This window comes from Lactuca virosa, chromosome 2, assembly GCF_052849685.1.
Source record: "Lactuca virosa cultivar CGN04683 chromosome 2, Lactuca_virosa_CGN04683_v6, whole genome shotgun sequence".
In the NCBI taxonomy this organism is placed as follows: Eukaryota; Viridiplantae; Streptophyta; class Magnoliopsida; order Asterales; family Asteraceae; genus Lactuca; species Lactuca virosa.
Genome location: NC_136427.1, coordinates 51,376,481 through 51,390,825, shown reverse-complemented (window position 1 = coordinate 51,390,825; position 14,345 = coordinate 51,376,481). Strand labels below are relative to the sequence as shown.

The following is a 14,345-nucleotide window of genomic DNA, read 5'->3' as shown; positions in this document are numbered from 1 at the left end:
AGGTACACACAAATCTTTAGGTTCACTAATAACTCAACTATATATATATATATATATATATATATATATATATATATATATGTGTGTGTGTGTATGTATGTGTGTGTATGTGTGTATGTGTGTGTGATTGTAGTTATGAGTTGGTAAAATTGTGACAAAACCTAAATAGGTTGTACTTTAACATAAAGGAATTGTCTTAATAGGTTAAGTCATATAAGTGTTTTAACCATGATGTAAAATGGATTTATAGTATGAGAACTTGTATAACCAAGTAGTAGAGAAAATGCAATTATGTATGATTTAGTTGTATGATAGAAAATTAATATGTATATGTACATATGTGAGTATATTAAGCGCATCAAGAGGATCGGGTGAAGGAGCCAGAAGGTTGGAGTATCGTCTGCATAAGTTGTAACAAGGTAAGTAATCTTACTTCATTATGTTAATTATGAAGCATCTTATTGGTATGTTATTTTATATCCATATTACTTATCATTAATTGTTAATTAAACTGGATATGTTCGAGTAAATGAAAATGATATATTTTGGTGAACGTCGTGAGCCTTATCCGGTGTTATAAGGTAATAATCGTTTGTTGATCAATGATTGTGATTTATAATGGTGACTCTCAATTGGTGTTTGATATGTTTATTATTATTTGAGTAATTACAATTTTATTAAGTAATATATTCTTATTGAAGAACTTAAAATAGTTTTAATGGAAATGTATTCGACGATTTTCAGTTATTACTCAGTAAGCTTTATAGCTTATATTTGTTTAAAAATGTGTAGTATAGGATATAAAGATATGGTCAAAAGGAAAGGGTACGATATTTTGGAAATGGATGTGAAACCTAGATCGATGTTAGTTTGTTTTTTGTTTGTGTAACCTTGTAAACCCGATGGACGTTAGGTACTTTTGAACATGTAAAACTCTTTTGTTAAGTATTGTGTTTATGGTTAACATGAAAATACATTATGATATAGTTTAAAAATGGGAAATTTTTAGATGAGTTATAATGAAATATCGGGCGTTACAATCATCGTAAAATTATTGTAGTTATTAAGCATCTGCCGCCAACCGTCATGTTGAGCCGAAGACTGGAAGGACCGAAGCAAGTTGGTTGGATCAACCATTTACTCTTATTCAACTCCCACTCCGATCTCATGTCTCCAAATCCATATCCTCCCTTCATCCCCCCTATGTTTTATTACACAATCAATTTCTCTTTCCAAAAGGTAAATAGAAAATTTAAACATAAGACGTAACTCACTAATCCAACTTCTTTCCAAAACAAGGTTGTCGAACTATCTCTTACTTGTCTGTGAATAATTTAAAGCATAATCATCCCTTTATCATTGTGTTTATTAGTGACATTAAAATAACCAACATCCATTAATAACAAGACATGGTTATTCATAATGAAACCTAAACTAATGACACAACATAAACCGATAAACCAAAACCCAATTTTTAAATTTCCTACGTCTTATATTTTCCTTCGCAATTATGACGGATCGTCAACTACCTTTAGGTTGTTACCTTAAATAGACAATATTATACTCATAACGAAAGCTAAAGATAATTAATACAACGAATAAACCAAATCCCGATTTAAAATTTTCTATGCTTTATGTCATTACGAACACTATCCTATACGTCCCTTTACAGTATGACCTCTTTGACCTCATAATACAAGGCTCAAATCACCAACACTAAACCTTTGATCTACATTCCATATACATTGCATAAAAATGTCCATTTGCAATTTGACCTCTTTGACCTTGTAAATGCAAGGCTTAAATAAGAATACCAACAATTTATAAGCCCTAAAAGGAAACCTTTGATCTACATTACATAAAAGTGTGTCATCCCATGATTGACATCCCAGGTAAGTCTTTGGGTAGATTTACATTGATGATACAGTTTATTGTTTTTTTAAGTGTGTCTTAAGTTCTAATTTTGTTTTTTTTTTTAAATAAAAAAAATGAGGTCATTGGACTTGGGTTGGCACAAAAATTTTATACCATAAGAAGAATTAACAAAAATTAGCAGATGTTTGTTATACTCACAAAGACAAAACACCCTTAAAATAAAGCTCCAAAAAAACAACTCATGGACTGATATGTACATGCTGAAAATTGTGAAGGGTGAAGGAACTCTCTCTCTCTCTCTCTCTCTCTCTCTCTCTCTCTCTCTCTCTCTCTCTCTCTCTCTCTCTCTCCTAGTATTCTTGTTTTTTTCTCTCTCTATACTCACAATCTCATGCTGTATGTATATCCCTTGAAATCTATAGCCGTTACACATGTGTCGCTCTTCCTCGAGGTTCTTGCTCCCATGGTCATGCTTTTTGTATTTTTCGTAGGTTAAGTAGGATGATGGCACTGTTTATAATTGGTATACAGCCTGTAGTAGTGAGGATTGTTTTTCTTAATTAAAGGGTTTGCTGGAAACTGTGTTGTTGACATTGCCGGAGAGTAATGGCAGTGCAGGGTGCTAGCGGAGGAGGCCATGATGACCACCATGAAGCCCCCAATCATAGGCGTGGCAAGAAACGATACCACCGGTACACTAATGAGCAGATTCAGCTTCTCGAGGCGTAAGAGACTTCTACTGGGTTTTCCCTTTGTTATTTAGCATTTCAATTTGAATCCTTGATATTGATATCGTTTTTCCCATGGGTAATTGTAGAACGTTCAACGAATGTCCTCACCCAGATGAAAAAATGAGGTTACAATTGAGCCAGGAGTTGGGTTTGACTCCTCGACAGATCAAGTTTTGGTTTCAAAATCGCAGAACTCAGATGAAGGTTTGATCTTTTTTTCCTCTCTCCATATATAGATATATACATATATAGATGTATCTATATATGCGTGTTTATAGTTGGTATTTCTATAGGATATATAGGATTATATATTAATCTTTATCTATATCTTAATTATCTAATCTTTATGTGCTAGATTTACGCTTATAACAGTTGTTTTGCTTTTGCTGTTAGAACTGCTTTTCTTTTCGACTGTAACATACTAACATAAACCTCAAATCATCCATTCAGTATAAAAACACATATTTTCTCTCTAGATTTTATCAAAAATGATCAGATTAGGGTTTAATTCATGTGAAACTGATGAGATGGTGCAGGCAAAAAGCGAAATGGCGGATACTTCTTTGCTAAAGGTGGAGAACGATAAAATTCACAGCGAAAACGTTACGATTAAAGAGTCTTTAAATAATGTGATATGCTTAACTTGTGGTACAGCTCCTAGTGTTCAAGCTGATTGTCATGAAAAACAAAGACTTCGTTATGAAAATGCTCAGTTAAAAGAGGAGGTATATCCAAATATAATCCATCAATCCAATCATTTAAAGCCACATTAATACATAAAATAAGTGCATATAAATAATTTTATTTTCTTCTTCATTGCTAAACCCCATTCTCCTAATAATCATGGGGTAAGGGGAGGTTAGATGTCAACATGTCTCATAAGAAACCAATTATATATATGACCTTTTGATAATCAGATAATATATATCTATTTGTATATACGACAGTTGCAGAGAGTATCCAGCATTGTTTCACACTATATAGGGCGACCATTAGCATCTCAATTTTCACTGGCTCACATGGAACAAAGCCACTTATCTTCATCAGATTTATCAATGGTTACTTATGTTGGTGCTACACAACAAAGAATGATACCCAATGATAGTGATGGTCCTTCACTTGACCTTGATCTTCTAACCTCTAATGACATTAGAGCTTCAGCTAGTAGCACCATTCATCCGAGCTACACTTTGCGCCTTTTGGGCATGCACAAGTCTCTAATTGCTGATATCGCGACTAGTGCTCTAGATGAGTTGATGACGCTATTCCAAACTAATGAGCCTTTTTGGACCAAGTCAGCTGATGGGAGGGATGTTCTAGATATCGATAATTATAAGCGGATATTCCCTAAACCAAACGCTTCCATGAAGAACCATAATCTATGGACTGAAGCATCACGTGCTACGGCTGGTGTGATGATGGATAGTATGCAACTTGTGGAAATGTTTAGCGATTCGGTTAAGTATCTTTCTTTCTTTATGCTACATTTCCTTGATCTATTTCCATTTGTGTTTATATTATTTACTAACCATAATGGAGCTTTACTTGATCAGACTAAATGGGGTGATTTGTTTCCAACTATTGTGTTAAAAGCAAGAACTCTTGAAGTGATCTCATCTGGTTCGTTTGGCAACAAAAGTGGCTCCTTGCAACTGGTAATTTAATTTCTTCAGCTAGCTTTTAAGGTTTTGTTTTCTTATCTTATTGGTTTTTAAGACAAGAGGCATGACAATACTGTTGTCCGTTTATGCATGTTAATATTAGTGCGACAAGGTAATATTATATGTTGGAGTCCCCATTCTCTTATCCTACATCGGTGCGACAAGGTAATATTAGTGGTTATATATGTTGGAGTCCCCATTCTCTTCACAAGGGTTCTTTTGGAGAGACAATCTTGGGTTCAATATATATTTACAATGCACATACACACCTTGTAATTTTCCCATTGCTATGCTGATAAAGATGTGAGAATCCATAAGTTAGGTCTAATAGGGTTCAAGCGTGCATCATGTATGGGAACATTGTGTAGGCATTGGGACCAGTTAATGATCATAAATCCACAATTGTTTGCAGATGTATGAAGAGTTGCAGGTGGCTTCACCGGTGGTGCCAATAAGGCAATTCATTTTCTTTCGGTTTTGTCAACAAATCGATCAAAAAACTTGGGCAGTTGTTGATTTTTCATATCATCTTCCACAAGATGGTAACTTGCCTTATTCTCAATTCAATTCTCGACGCCTTCCTTCTGGATGTTTGATCCAAAGCCTGCCTAACGGATACTCAAAGGTTTGCCAATCTTCTATATATATATGGTTTACCTTATTATCATATGTGCATAATATCTTCAAGAACCCCTTTGTGTTTTCATAATGACAGGTTACTTGGATTGAACTTGTGGAAATCGAAGAGAAAACAGCGGTTCATAGACTTTACAGAGATCTTATCTACAGTGGATTAGCATTTGGAGCCGAACGATGGGTTGCTTGTCTTCAAAGATCATGTGAACGAATTGCTTGTCAATCAATGACTAATTCTTGGATTTGTAAACTAGTAGGAGGTATAATGTTCATTAATCTTTTCGTGATCTTAAAGACTTGGAACTATTAATTCTGGATTTCCATATTAAAATGTTCAAATTCTTGAACAGTGATTCCATCAGCCGAAGGTAAGAAAAGCATGATGAATCTCGCACAAAGAATGGTGAACAACTTTTGTGCGATTATTAGTCCTTCTGATGATCATCAATGGTCATGTGTCTCGGATTTTGATGACTTTGAGATCCATGCCAACCTTTACAAGTCTACAGACTCTGTTCATCCGAACACCACAGTTCTTAGTGCAGCTGCCACTGTTTGGCTACCACATTCTCCCCAGTTTGTCTTTGATTTCCTTCGAGATGAAAAGAATCGCCCCAAGGTACTATAATCCAACACATAGGCAAAGAACTTATTGGAAAACCACATTTCCTTACTTTCTCTATCATTAAATTATTTATTCTTGATCAAGTAATTAATAATAAACATACTCATATATAACTTACCAAATTACGAGTGTTGTTTCTTTTTACAATAATTTACATAACAGATACGCAACTTAATCTGTTAAGCTATATATCGTTTATTTTTATTTTTTTACTTTTAACGACTTGTTATGAACAAGATTTTTTTATATAAAGTCCAAAAAGGTACTAACTTTTTACAAGTAATCCCTTAATTATTTTTCGCATCCATAAACCTAAGTATACCGTTATCTTTTTCGATATCTTTTCAAACTTATTTATCCTGACAACGCTTTATCCATGTTAAATTCATTACTTAAAAAAGAAACAACGCCTTACTAGATCTTGTTTAATTTTGATAGTGGGACGTGCTCACGAACAACAAACCTGTCCAAGAGGTTACACGTATTGCAAACAGGGCTCACCCTGGCAATTGCATATCTGTTCTTCAGGTAAGTAAGCTGACTTAATGCTTGAGGCATGGAAAATCGGGCTATTTATGTTTGTTGTTTTTCAGTTCTAGTCTATTTTTTAACATTGGCAATTGATGTAACAGGTTACAAATACCAGAGATACCAACATCTTGATCCTACAAGAGAGCTGCACTGACAAATCAGGATCACTAGTGGTGTACTACCCGGTTGACTTGCCTGCTATCAATATGGCCATGAATGGGGAAGAAGTTTGTGTTCCATTGTTGCCATCAGGCTTTGTCATCACCACAGATGGACGCAACAGGAGCACCATGTCAACGAGCACGAAGGAGGGTTGTAGTGCAGGATCAACAGGTTCACTTGTTACATTGGTGTTACAGATGGTGGTTAGCAGTCTGCCAGGGGAGACACTAGGGGCACAGTCGGTGGCCACCATTAGCAACTTAATAGGAGGCACAGTTCGAAAAATTAAAGCTGCCATGAATTGATGTTCTCCCACCACCTGAACCATTTGTATTTGTTATGTACTTCTGCCATGTTGCATTTACCATCTTCAACAACTGAAACTTTTATTTTCTTCCTTCATTAATGAGTTTACATTCTTTGCTTTTTGAAATTTACTTTTAACACACATTATATATATATAATTCTGAGGCGTCGGACCGAAAACCCAAGCAATTTTGGTCCCAATATCAAGGTTTCTTATCAATTTTGGTTCTTTGAACCTTGAAATAAGGACTAAAATTAAAAAGTTCATGGGATGATGCTTGAAGTCCTCTTCTGCAGTTCTTTTTCTCCGTCATCGGATTCTCTTTGTCTTGAGGCTGTTTACATTTTTCCGGGGTAGCTGACGTTTGAAGAAACTGTTTGGGGTGTTCTTCTCTGGCGACTACATTGCCTATCTTTATGCCTGTCATTTGGTATTGAACTTGTGTCTATAAAGCAAGTATCCTCTAATTCCACCCTTTATATCTCTACTTTCAACACCACTTCATTAACCATTAAAGAATTTTGATAGCATGGTTTTTGGTCTGTCGCACCTTATTTTTATCTTACTTTGGGTATTTGAATACCAAATCAAACTCTGTATAAAATATAATTTTTTATCATACGTTTAGGTCTTTTTTAACAAACTTAAGAGATTACAAAACAACAAGTTGAATAAGATGTTCCTAAAGCAAAAATGAGTCCCTAGACTTTTCATAAATCTTGTACATAGTCAAAAACTACATTCCAGAAACGGTTTGGTTAGTCAACTTAGGAGATCATGCCAATATGTGTTATATGAGATATGCCACTTTTGTGCCTTCTGTGATAACCATATGCTTTGGAAATTTGGTTAATATGCCTATATTGGGTACACGATACGATTATTTGCAACTATGACATGTTATATGAAATGATTGATATGTGATTTTTATTATGATAAGTATCTCCAACTATATGCATGCTATAATCATCGATTATGATTACATGAATATTTCATGCTTGTACTTAATTTACGATTGATTTTGTAACATCCCAAAATTCAAGACCAAAAATTTCATTTTTAAGTAAGTAATTTTAAGACCAATAGTATAAAACATCCATAGTGTCATCACATGTCAAAACCAATATGTCAATAATCAAAACATGTCATAATAAAACAACATCAGAGTATAACTCCCAAAGATCTCATGTGCGGAAATCATGGTGTGATGCGTTGCAATCATGCCGGCTCCTTTCCTTTCGAAGAAGAAATACCTGAAACCAAAACTAAAAACCGTAAGCACGAAGCTTAGTTAGTTCCCCCATCATACCACATACCATACAACAAACGTACTGCCTAGCATATCCGGGTGCTGGCCTACCCCTTCGGTCTATTCCAACCGGTAACCGCCTAGCATATCAGGGTGCTGGCCTACCCCTTCGGTCTCTTTCAACCGGTAACCGCCTAGCATATCTGGGTGATGGCCTACCCTTTCGGTCTCTTTCAACCGGTTACGGGGACTATTTCACCCCCTACCACTACTACATAATATCCTAGCATATACACATAAATCACATACTGCCTAGCATATATGGGTGTTGGCATACCCCTTCGGTCCTTTCGACTGGTTACGGGGACTATTTCACCCCCCCTACCACTACCACATAATAACATAGCATACCCGCACATAAACCTCAACAGATAATGGCATACCAAACAATTACCACAAAGACAATCATCTCTACTGAAACAACTACTTGTGGGCCGGCATTAGTGACTTCGACTTAGTCATACCGGGAAGGTAACTCACCTCAAAAGCTGCACAGAACTTGCTAAGGCCCGACTCCGAATATCAGCTCTCTACTCAATGCCTACATTCACCAAGTGATCAATCCATCAAAATCCTGAAATATCCAAACTGTCCCCAAAAGTAAAACTTGGTCAACCATGGTCAAAGTCGAGGTCAACAGTCAAGGTCAACAGTCCATGTTGACCCAACTCGTCGAGTGCATCCATCAACTCGTCGAGTTCCTTCAGTCTTCAGAAAACCGAGAAAACCCTCGCCAACTGGCCGAGTTTGCTCAGTGATCAAAAAGGTCGGGGGACCACGACCCAACTCGCCTAGTTGGATAAACAACTCATCGAGTTTTCCTTAGTCTTAAATCATTCAGTCACTTCCAAGCGAGTCTAATGCCTCCAAACCATAGATATGGTCCCCTTGGGCTGAGATACCACATAAAGTTGCTAACTTTACGTCCATGTATGGTATCAAGAGGCTAAAAACATTAAAACTAAGCTTCATAAGGGACCTAGGGCATAGAGGAGGGCCAAGAAATGATAAAGTTGGCAACTTTAAGTCTCAATAGGCCATGAAATGTCTAGATCTGAAGTCATAACTTCATAACATGTCCAAATCCATGAATGACTCCAAAATAAGCTACTAAAGGCCATAAACTTGTCAAAGAAGAGATCTGGCAAATAAATAGTCAAGGTATCGACTTTATACCTCCAAATGGTTGCAACAACACCGAAAATCCTGGATCTAAAGCTTCTTCCTTCAACTTTGCACCATAAACTTCACACTCCTTCAAGAAAAGCACCAAAGAACACTCGTTAGGCTCACACACACTCAAAATGGGGAAAGAGGCACGATTAGGGTTTTCTCTGTACTGAGGGGACGATGAGGGAGGCCACAATGAAATATTAAGGCCTTTAAAAAGGGTACAAAACCCTGATAATTAGGGTTTCATTTCTGCCTGCCTACTTTTTGAGTTGAGGCCTCCCAACTCGTCGAGTAGGTTTCTTAACCCGCGTCCCAAATCATCTCTACTCGACGAGTCTGGGGCTCCCAACTCGTCGAGTTTCTCTATAAAAGTGCATAAATTATGATTTTAAATACATACCAGGAACCAGGCGTAACAAATCTCCCTCACTTATCTAGACTTCATCCTCGAAGTCTGCTGCGGATGGAAATAGCTCTGGGTAGTGCTCCCTCATCTCATCCTCTGGCTCCCACGTCCATTCCGAGCCCTTGCGGTGCTGTCACTACACCTTCACCAACTCTACCCTCTTGTTCCTCAGATCCTTCGTCTTCCTGTCGAGAATGGCTACTGGTCTCTCGATGTAGTTCAGGCTGTCATCCATCTGAATACCCTCTAAAGGCACAGCTGTGGACTGTCTACTAAGCACTTCCGCAGCTGGGAGACATGACAAGTGTTGTGTATCTGTCTACGTTCTTCCAAGAGATCCAACCTATACGCCACCGTGCCCACCCGGGCTATAACCCTGAAAGGTCTGATATACCTGGGGCCAGCTTGCACCGTTTTCTGAAGCGGGTGACACCTTTCCAAGGTGACACCTTCAGAAGGGCCATATCCTCGACCTGAAACTCCAAGTCCGATCGGCGTCTGTCGGCGTAGCTCTTCTGCCGACTCTGGGACGTCTGAAGTCTACTCCATACTTGTTGGATCTTCCCCGTCATCTTGAGTACGACCTCGGTACTCCCCATGACCCTATGACCAACCTCACCCCAGCATATTGGGTTCCTTCACTTCCTCCCGTAAAGCATCTCGAAGGGAGGCCGGTCGATACTGGCGTGGTAGGTATCCCAGCTACCACCAAAGTCTAGAACGCACGCTCGCAGCATATCCTCCAAGGTCTGGATGGTCCACTCGCTCTGACCATCCGTCTGGGAGTGAAAATTCATGCTGAAGTGCAGACGAGTACCCAACCAACTCGTCATGAAATTTCTTCCAGAATATGGAAGTGAACCGCACATCTCTGTCAGAAATCACAGAAACTGGCACCCCATGTCGAGCTACTACCTCTCTGATGTAGATGTCTGCCATCTTCTCCCCCAAAATACTCTCCTGAATCGGTATGAAATGGGCGCTCTTGGTAAACCGATCCATGATGACCCATATCGCGTCAACTCCATGCGCCGTCCGAGGCAACTTCGTAATGAAGTCCAGGGTAATATCCCTCCATTTCCACACAGGGATATCCAATGGCGGCGTCTTTCCGTGAGGTCTCTGGTGTTTGGCCTTGACCTTCCTGCAGGTCAAGCACCTCTCGACGTACCAGGCTACATCCCGCTTCATTCAAGGCCACCAGTAATCAGGACGGAGATCTCTATACATCTTCGTCGCCCCGGGATGGATGAAAAATCTGGATTTATGTGCCTCCTCCATCAAGATTTGGCGCACACCGCCCGCGTACGGAACCCACACTCTACGATGGATTGTCAATAGTCTGCAGCTATAATAGTCGAAGGAGGAAATCTGACCCACGATACGCTCACTCTTCCGGTGTTCCTCCTTCATAGCCTCCTGTTGAGCGTCCTGAATCCACCCCAAAAGCGGAGTCACTAATGTCATCCTCAGGAAGATGTCTCTAATCGGAGCCGCGAATGCTTTGCGGCTAAGTGTATCGGCCACAACATTGGCCTTCCCCGGGTGGTAGAGGATCGCGCAATCGTAATCCTTCCCCACATCCAACCATCGTCGCTGTCTCATGTTCAGATTTGGTTGGTCCATCAAGTACCTCAAGTTCGTGTGATCCGTGTAAATGGTACAACGGACCCCATAGAGGTAGTGTCGCCAAATCTTGAGGGCAAAAACAACTGCCCCCAACTCCAGGTCGTGCATCGGGTAATTCGCCTCATGAGGCTTCAACTACCTCGAGGCGTAAGTGATGGCATGCCCTCTCTGCATAAACATTGCGCCCAAACCTGAGATAGACGTATCACAATATACTACGAAATCCTCAATTCCCTCTGGTAGGGCTAAGATCGGCGCCTCGCACCACCTCTGCCTCAAAGTCTCGAACACTACCTGCTACTCAGGCCCCCAGCGAAAGACATCAGCCATCTTCGGTAGTCGGGTCAGGGGTACCGTTATCTTGGAGAAATCCTGAATGAATCTCCAATAATAGCCTGCTAAACCGAGGAAGCTCCGAATCTCGAATGGAGACATCGAAACCTCCCATCTCATCACGGCTTCCACCTTGGCCGTATCGACCAGTACATCGTTCTGGTTGACGAGGTTCCCCAGAAACTGCACCTCGCGCAACCAAAACTCGCACTTGGAGAACTTTGCGAAAAGTCTCTCCCTCCTCAGTGTCTCCAGCACCTCCCTCAAGTGCTCCTCGTGCTGCTCCTACGTCTTGAAATAAACCAAGATATCATCGATAAAGACTATCATAGACCGATCCAGCATCGGTCTGCATATGCGGTTCATGAGATCCATGAACACGGCAGGAGAATTGGTGAGCCCAAATGGCATCACCACGAACTCGTAATGACTATATCGAGTCTGAAACGTTGTCTGTTGTACATCCTCATCTCTGAATCTCATCTGCTGATAGCCTGAATGCAAATCGATCTTGGAAAACCAAGATGTCCCATGAAGCTGATCGAAGAGATCGTCAATCCTCGGGAGTGGGTAACGGTTCTTCACCGTTACCTTATTCAACTCCTGGTAGTCTATAAACATCCGGTGAGACCCGTCCTTTTTCTTCACAAACAGAATCGGGGCTCCCCAAGGTGAACTGCTCGGCCTGATAAATCCTTTGTTTAACAGCTCCTGTAGCTGTGTAGACAACTCCTGCATCTCGGGAGGAGCCAACCGATACGGTGGCTTGGCTATCGGAGCCGCACCCGGAACTAGGTCAATCCTTAACTTCACCTGTCTCTCCGGAGGTATCCCAGGCAAATCCTCTGTCTCTCCGGAGGTATCCCAGGCAAATCCTGAACTCCACCTTACCCTCCTCCCGGGTATCCATAACGTAGGCGACAAAACCTATACATCCCTGATGAAGGTAGCGTCTGGCTCTCGTTGCTAAACACATGACCGGTCCATGTTGCGGTCTCTCACCCTGAATCACCAGCTCTCCCCCACTTGGGGTCCTGACCCGAACCAACTGCTACTCACAGTCGATCACCGCCCCGTTAGGGCTCAACCAATCCATGCCTATGATGACCTTGTTCACACGCAAATGAATGGGAACCAAATCCACAAGGTAACGCTTATCATACATCCTCAGGATACAATCTCTATAAACCTCTGAAACCCGTACGAATCGATCGTCTGCAATCTCAACCTCTAAAGGACAATCCAACATGCTCGTAGACTCGGCAAACCTCTTGCTGAGTGCAAGAGAAACGAAAGATCGGGTAGCTCCCGAGTTGAATAACACCAACACTAGGAAAACGTTCACATTGAACGATCCAGTCACCACATCTGGTAAGACACGTGCCTCCTCGGCTGTCAGCTGGAAGTCTCGGCTCCTCACCACTGGAGCATCTATCTTGCCCTGTCGGTCATATATGATCCGCAGGGTTGCTGGAGCTGTCACCGCCACTGGCGCTCCTGATACCAATCTCGGGCAGTTGGCCTTTTTATGGCCTCTCTGATTGCAATGAAAGCAAATCAGGTCTGATGTCTAAATGGTGGGGGTAGGGGCAGTACATTCCCTGCTAAAGTGCTCTAACTTGTCGCACTTATAGCATCCCAATCCCCCTAATCTGCAAACTCCCTCATGCGTCTTGTCGTATTTCCCACAGCGGCTCTGGCCCTGCTGGCCCTTCGACCTCGAGTTGAATCCCTTGGTTTTCTTCACAGAAACCCCAATCGTCTGCCCAGTCTCCGCCTTCCTCTTCCTAATATGCTCTATATCAATCTCCCTCTATCGTGCCCTGGCTATCATATCATCCAAGGTCGGGCACGCCGAGTAGCTGACATATTTCCAAATGTCAACTCTCATCATATCATGGTACCGGGTTTTCTTCATCTCCTTAACACTCGCGTACTGAGGCACCAACAAGGCCCTCTCCCTGAACTTGGCGGTAATCTCCACCGCTGTCTCCATAGTCTGTCTCATATCCAAAAACTCCTGGGCTAGCTTCTGAACCTCCACAGCGAGTGCAAACTCTGCTCGGAATCTGGTCACAAAATCTGACCAGGTCATAGCCTCAATGGCTGGGGCTCCTAAAGTATCACCAACTGCCTCCCACCAGTCTCTGGCTCACTCCCTCAAACAACAAGCAGCAAACCTGACCTTCGACCCTTCAGGGCAGAAGCTCATCACATGTGCCGACTCAATGTATGCGATCCATCGCCTAGCCACAATGGGGTCTTTCACCCCGCAGAAATCTGGCGCTCCGCATCCCCTGAAATCCTTGAAAGAGAGCATACGAGTCCCTGACTGGCTAGGTGTCATGTCACTCCTGAATGCCCTAAGGCGATCCTCCATCAGCTCAATGATACCCTCCTTGATCGACCCGAAAATCATTGGGGCCGACTTAAGGATGCATCTCATAATCTCAGATGTAATGAACTCGCGCAATCCATCATCAACTGGTTCGGAACCTGTATCCAAACCAGACCCAGATCCTGAACCTCCTGCTCTGTGACGTGTCATCACCATTCTCAAACAAACCACACAATCGTCAGAGTCATACATAATATCGAGAGACCTCACTCACACTACAAGTTCCCTGGTTTAATCTCAGCTCTCCTTGAGTCGAGTACGGATCCTCTGCCTTGACTTCACCAATTCCCTTTCACTTTTTCTGCTCTCCACACTAATCTTATCCTAGGCTTGCCCTAGGGTAATCTCCGATCCACACTCTGCCATCAGTTGCATAAGAGGTCCCTTTTATCTCTCCCTAACTAGATCGCGAATACCATTACATATTACTAAGACCGGATAATTCTTTGAATGAAGGGTCTCTCCTTACAACGGTTGGACTCAAACAAGAGCTGCGAAATAAGGCTAGCCTAACCTTCCGAAATTATCTTTTCCTCGTAATATGTAACTTAGCGTATTCGTTTACTAGC

The 14,345-nt window shown here is 41.2% G+C and overlaps 1 protein-coding gene across 1 annotated transcript; it reads left to right on the top strand.

Moving 5' to 3' along the window:
- The first annotated feature begins 2,481 nt into the window (after positions 1-2,481).
- Positions 2,482-6,526, top strand: LOC145157431 (homeobox-leucine zipper protein HDG11-like). Its single transcript, XM_079076469.1, has 10 exons — positions 2,482-2,600; positions 2,693-2,810; positions 3,143-3,331; positions 3,554-4,063; positions 4,160-4,261; positions 4,680-4,892; positions 4,983-5,163; positions 5,254-5,522; positions 5,967-6,056; positions 6,161-6,526. Exons 1-10 carry the CDS (start codon positions 2,482-2,484, stop codon positions 6,524-6,526), a joined length of 2,157 nt encoding a protein of 718 aa, XP_078932595.1.
- Positions 6,527-14,345: the final 7,819 nt, after the last annotated feature.